At 36.7% G+C, this 5119-nt stretch overlaps 1 protein-coding gene across 1 annotated transcript; it reads left to right on the forward strand.

The window, feature by feature from the left end:
• Window positions 1–363: 363 nt before the first annotated feature.
• On the forward strand, window positions 364–4503 carry LOC107839160 (serine/threonine protein phosphatase 2A 57 kDa regulatory subunit B' kappa isoform). Its single transcript, XM_016682541.2, has 2 exons — window positions 364–2316; window positions 3820–4503. The coding sequence occupies exons 1-2, from the start codon at window positions 1180–1182 to the stop codon at window positions 4177–4179; spliced, it is 1497 nt and encodes a 498-aa protein (XP_016538027.1). The 5' UTR covers window positions 364–1179; the 3' UTR covers window positions 4180–4503.
• The last annotated feature ends 616 nt before the right edge of the window (window positions 4504–5119 follow it).

Below are 5119 nucleotides of genomic sequence, written 5' to 3' on the forward strand. Positions count from 1 at the left end.
TTTATTTTTTTCTTGGCCACCTGTATTTTCTCAGAAATAAGGAAGCAATAATAAAATCATCTCACAAATCGAGAAAAATTTGAAAGACGAAAAAAGCAGAACATTATTGTGAAAGAAATAAAAAGTACGCCCCTCATTCAAATTACTGCCCCCTTTTCTTTCTACTTTGCAGTGACCATTTCAAAATGATTGTCATGTATTTTATTTTTCAATTAAATTAATTAATATTTTAAAATTTAAATTTAAATTATATTAAAATCTGATAATTTGCAATTTCTTTTTTAATGTGATGATAAAATACATTCTAAAGTATTAATGAACGTCTATATAGTGACTCTAAAAAGTAAATATAACAAGTACTATACAATAAATTATTTGTCAAAAAGATACAAACAAACAATGATGGACTTTCACCATTTTCCCCTCTGCACCATGCATCCATGCCAAGGTTCATAATTAAACTCTGAAGCCCCCACTTACCATAACTTTGTCCCCCCCCCCCCTCCCCCAACCCCCCTCCAAAACCCAAAATTTTCCTAATGAAGAAGAAAGCTTTTATCACTACTTGTTTTTGTATTAATGTGTTTTCACAGGTAAAATAGTACTAGTGCATGGAGAGACATGAATAATGAATGACATTTTTGTTTTTGTTTCCTTAGCTTTGTTATCAGCATCTGAATCTCCTTCAAGCCACCCACCCACCATTCTGACACTCACCCACCCCATACCTTACTCTGCAAATATCTGAATCTTTTCCATATAATGCATGTATAAATAGTTATAATGCATGTGTCATGAGATCTGGGGTCTTTTTTCTTTTTTAAAGAATTCAAGATTGTTAAATTGAGCAAAAAGGCTTCAGCTTTACATGATTCTTGATTTTTCTTGATTTTTTCTCCTCTTTTTGAACCAAGATCTGGACATCCTTTTAGTCATTTTGAGGAAAGATTTGATTTTTCTGTCTTCTTGCTGAAGATTATGGCACCCCTTTTGGTGGTTTAGCTCAAAGTTTGAAGATTTTTTCTCCAATGGGGTTTTGGTTTAGATCTTGGGTATGTACCAGACAAGGTACAACTCTAGGGTTGTTGTCTTTTACCAGTAATGCTTTGATTTGAGTATTGTTTTACCCTCTGTGTGTTTTGAGCCTGTTGTTGTGTTGAAAAGATTGTGAAAATCATAATGTGGAAGCATTTTCTGAGTAGGCTTCCGAAGAAATCAGTGAAATCTGAGTCAGTAGACTCAGGAAGAGGCAATTCGGGCCTACACGGCCCGAATGCCAGCTCAAATTTGGGTCCTGGAAGGCCTAATAGTGCTCCAAGGAGGACATCCTCAGTTGTGTTCCCAGCAAGTGTGATTGCTGGTATTGAGCCTTTGATTTCCTTCAAAGATGTTCCTAGTTCTGAAAAGATGAATCTTTTTATCAGTAAGTTAAGCCTATGCTGTGTAGACTTTGATTTTAGGGATCCAACTAAGAATGTAGCAGAAAAGGAACTTAAAAGGGTTACATTGTTTGAGCTTTTGGATTTTGTATCTGCTAATCCACCTAAATTTTCTGAACCTGCAATTCTTGCACTGTGTAAAACATGTGCTGTTAATTTATTTCGGGTTTTCCCTCCTAATTATCGGTCTAATAATAGCCACGCTAGCGAAAATGATGATGATGAGCCTACTTTTGATCCTGCCTGGCCTCACTTGCAAATTGTGTATGATCTGTTGCTTAAGTTTGTAACATCTTCTTCATTAGAAGCTAAGGTTGCAAAGAAGTATATAAACCATCAGTTCATCTTGAAATTACTTGATTTGTTTGATTCTGAAGATCCAAGGGAAAGGGATTGTTTGAAAGCTATTTTGCATAGGATTTATGGCAAGTTCATGGTCCATAGGCCTTATATAAGGAAGAGTATAAGCAATGTGTTTTACCGCGTTGTGTTTGAGTCAGAGAAACATAACGGGATCGCTGAACTGTTGGAGATTTTTGGAAGTGTAGTTACAGGATTTGCTCTGCCGTTGAAGGAGGAGCATAAGATCTTTTTGTCAAGGGTCTTGATTCCTCTGCACAAGCCAAAATCTTTGGGGATTTACTTTCAACAGTTATCATATTGTATTACCCAGTTCATAGAGAAAGATCCTAAATTGGCTAGCCCTGTGATAAGGGGCTTGTTGAAGTACTGGCCTATCACTAATACACAGAAGGAGGTGATGTTTTTGAGTGAGTTGGAAGAAATCTTGGACGTTATTAACATGGCTGAGTTCCAAAAAGTGATGGTTCCCTTGTTCTGGCGGATCGGTTGCTGCATCAATAGTTACCATTTTCAGGTAATAATTATGTCGCTGGACATGTATATGTGCGTGTGCATCTGTACTGTATTATGGTTTTACTTTTTTTGGTTACATAGTTTCTGAATTGTTGGTTAGATGTTGTTTGTTCAAAGATCTATGAACAAATACTGTGATATGGTTTCTCCTTCTAATTTATACAGAGGATTCATAAGGCTAACGTGGGATGAAAGTGCAATTGATTGATTGATATATTCTTCATCCAGTTGTTTGATTTGTAGAGAATCAGGATCCGTCCAGATTTACATGCATTTTTAGCTATGAGGAGTTTTTGCATGAAAAAATTAAATTTACTAATAGCTGAGTTTCCTCTAATTGATTTCTAGATCGTGGACAGGATTTCTTCATTTAGTTTGAAATGGTTTCAGTGATGTGTTGAGAACTTAAGATTCAGGAGCCAGAAAGGCTTGTCCAACCCCAAGAATGTTTTGTTGTCGACGTGAACCCACATTGTGAATGAACCAGGTACACTAGTGGTTTCAAAGGGATGACAATAGTTAAGAGGAGTGCTGAAGAAGAATCTATATCTATATTACTGTTTCCAAGGGCATTTCTGGGATCAAGTTAATAAATTTCATCAGGAAACTGTCTATAGGAAGAATGGGATATATTGCTTAACCTGCGTTATCCAATCATTGATTTATCTTTGTCCTTTCTAAGACTTGAAAATTGAAGTTCTAAAGCCTGTGAGAAACTGAGGAAGTACTTAGATCTTTGGCAGATTTAACTTGAATAAAACCAAGCATCCCGGGCCTATTTGGCCAAATCTTCTGACATCGATTAGTCATTGCACTTCAATGTCTGCCACCGCCATATTCTGAAGAGGTGGTGATAGAGGTTACAATATGATATAGTTATACCTGCAAATGGTCAACACATCTAAAACGATGTAAATTTCTACTTGTTATGAACTAATTCACAGCGACTTGTTTATATATTAGATGATCCAAGTCTACATATATGGATCACTTGGTTTTAACGACATCACAGTCATGCCATATGTTCTGGTGTCTATTAGAAGTAGTACCCAACCTTCCATTATGGCGTTAGAATCTTGACTTGCTTATTGTTTTGTGGATTTCTCTTCCTCCATGTAATATCCAAGAAGCCCTCCTGCATGGGACCCAATGGAGGAAGAGAAATCCACAAAACAATAAGCAAGTCAAGATTCTAACGCCATAATGGAAGGTTGGGTACTACTTAGAAGCCCTCCTGAATGGGACCCAATGGAGGTCTGTCTTCTGCTTGTACTCAGCTCTTACATTCTACTTATCCTTTTTATGGGTTCTTCTCCATTTTCTTTTGGGTTAAGGGGCAGTATTTTCCAAAAACTGTGCATCTCACTTCTAAGGCATATAGAGTGAGATATGTTTATTAATCACTGTCTGAAAATTGCCTTCGCCGAAATGTTTTTACTATACCACTTTCGGAACTTCAAAATCACTTATTTGTCATCCTAATAACCAAACTTTTCTTGTCCAGGTAGCTGAAAGGGCTTTGTTCCTTTGGAATAATGACCAAATTGTCAATTTGATTGCACATAACCGACATGTGATTCTCCCGATTATATTCCCAGCTGTGGAAAGCAATGCTCAAAACCACTGGAATCATGCTGTGCAGAACTTGAGTCTAAACGTAAGAAGGATGTTCTCCGAAATGGATGATGTGCTTTTCCTGGCTTGCCATTCCCATTACAAGGAAGAACAAGAGAAAATAAACTTGGAAGCTGAAAAACGAAGAGAAGCATGGGAACAACTGGAGACTGCAGCAAGTCTACGTCCACCTGTAGCTGGAAACATAGCTGTCCTGGTAACGCCTTTAGCAACATCAATCACTTGCTAAGAGGTGACTCGACCCTATCATTGTCCCCCGTGTTTTTTTGCTTTGTATGTTCCACGCGATTTAGGAGTTAATGGAGAAACCAGAATGGCACCATCATAGGATGGAAAACAGCTGTTGTCTGGTGCACAAGGTTTTTGATGATCACCTCGATGACAGCCTGCCTTAACTCTTCTGTAACTTAATGCTACAACTGTGTTGTTTCATCAAATTTCTTCCCCGGGGGAGCGCGGGTAGTGGGCTAAACTAACATATGTTTCTTCTATTCTACTTTGTGAACATTTTGTCATGGCCTATATGCTATCCAAATGGCTGATGTTTTCATCACTTTCTTGCCTAGCTTCTTCACTGCTCCAGCTTTGCTAGTTGGATGAGTGTGTGGAAAAGAAGAAAAAGAAAATAGAGGTTTCAGATTGTAGCCTTTTATCCCTCCACTGTCTCAATTTGGTTGACATTATTTCTTACTTTTGCTCCACCAAAAGTATTGACTAATTTGTACTCTCCCTCTGTTTCAAAACAGAACGTTCTATTTTTCTTTTTAATCCGTTTCAATTTTAATTTCAACTTTTTATATGACATGTTTAGGACCACAAAATTAAAGGACATTTCGATACATTTGACACAACTTTAATCTAAGGCCACAAGATTTAAAAGTCTTTTTTGTTTTTTTAAATTTTGTGTCAAATCAAAATAGGTCATTCTTTTTTAAACAGAGAGTATATTTTTAGAAGCTTCTAATAATTACCTTTTCATTTTCCCCCCAACCAGATATTTATAAAAATGGTTTATCCCCAACCAGATATTTATAAAAATGGTTTATACTTTATAGTAATATTTTTATACTCACTAACTTGAAGTCATGAATGTGCCAATTTGTGGGTAGAGGCAAATCTAGGATTTAGGTTTGATGAGTAAATTTGCTGGGATTTTAATTTTGTGGGTT

The sequence above is a fragment of the Capsicum annuum genome, chromosome 6 (genome assembly GCF_002878395.1).
Source record: "Capsicum annuum cultivar UCD-10X-F1 chromosome 6, UCD10Xv1.1, whole genome shotgun sequence".
NCBI lineage: Eukaryota > Viridiplantae > Streptophyta > Magnoliopsida > Solanales > Solanaceae > Capsicum > Capsicum annuum.

Excerpts from the sequence above, each read along its gene's own strand:
- LOC107839160 (XM_016682541.2), top strand. The coding sequence starts at position 1,180 with ATGTGGAAGCATTTTCTGAGTAGGCTTCCGAAGAAATCAGTGAAATCT. Across the intron at positions 2,317-3,819 it reads TCAATAGTTACCATTTTCAG|GTAGCTGAAAGGGCTTTGTT; the intron begins GTAATAATTATG and ends TTTCTTGTCCAG.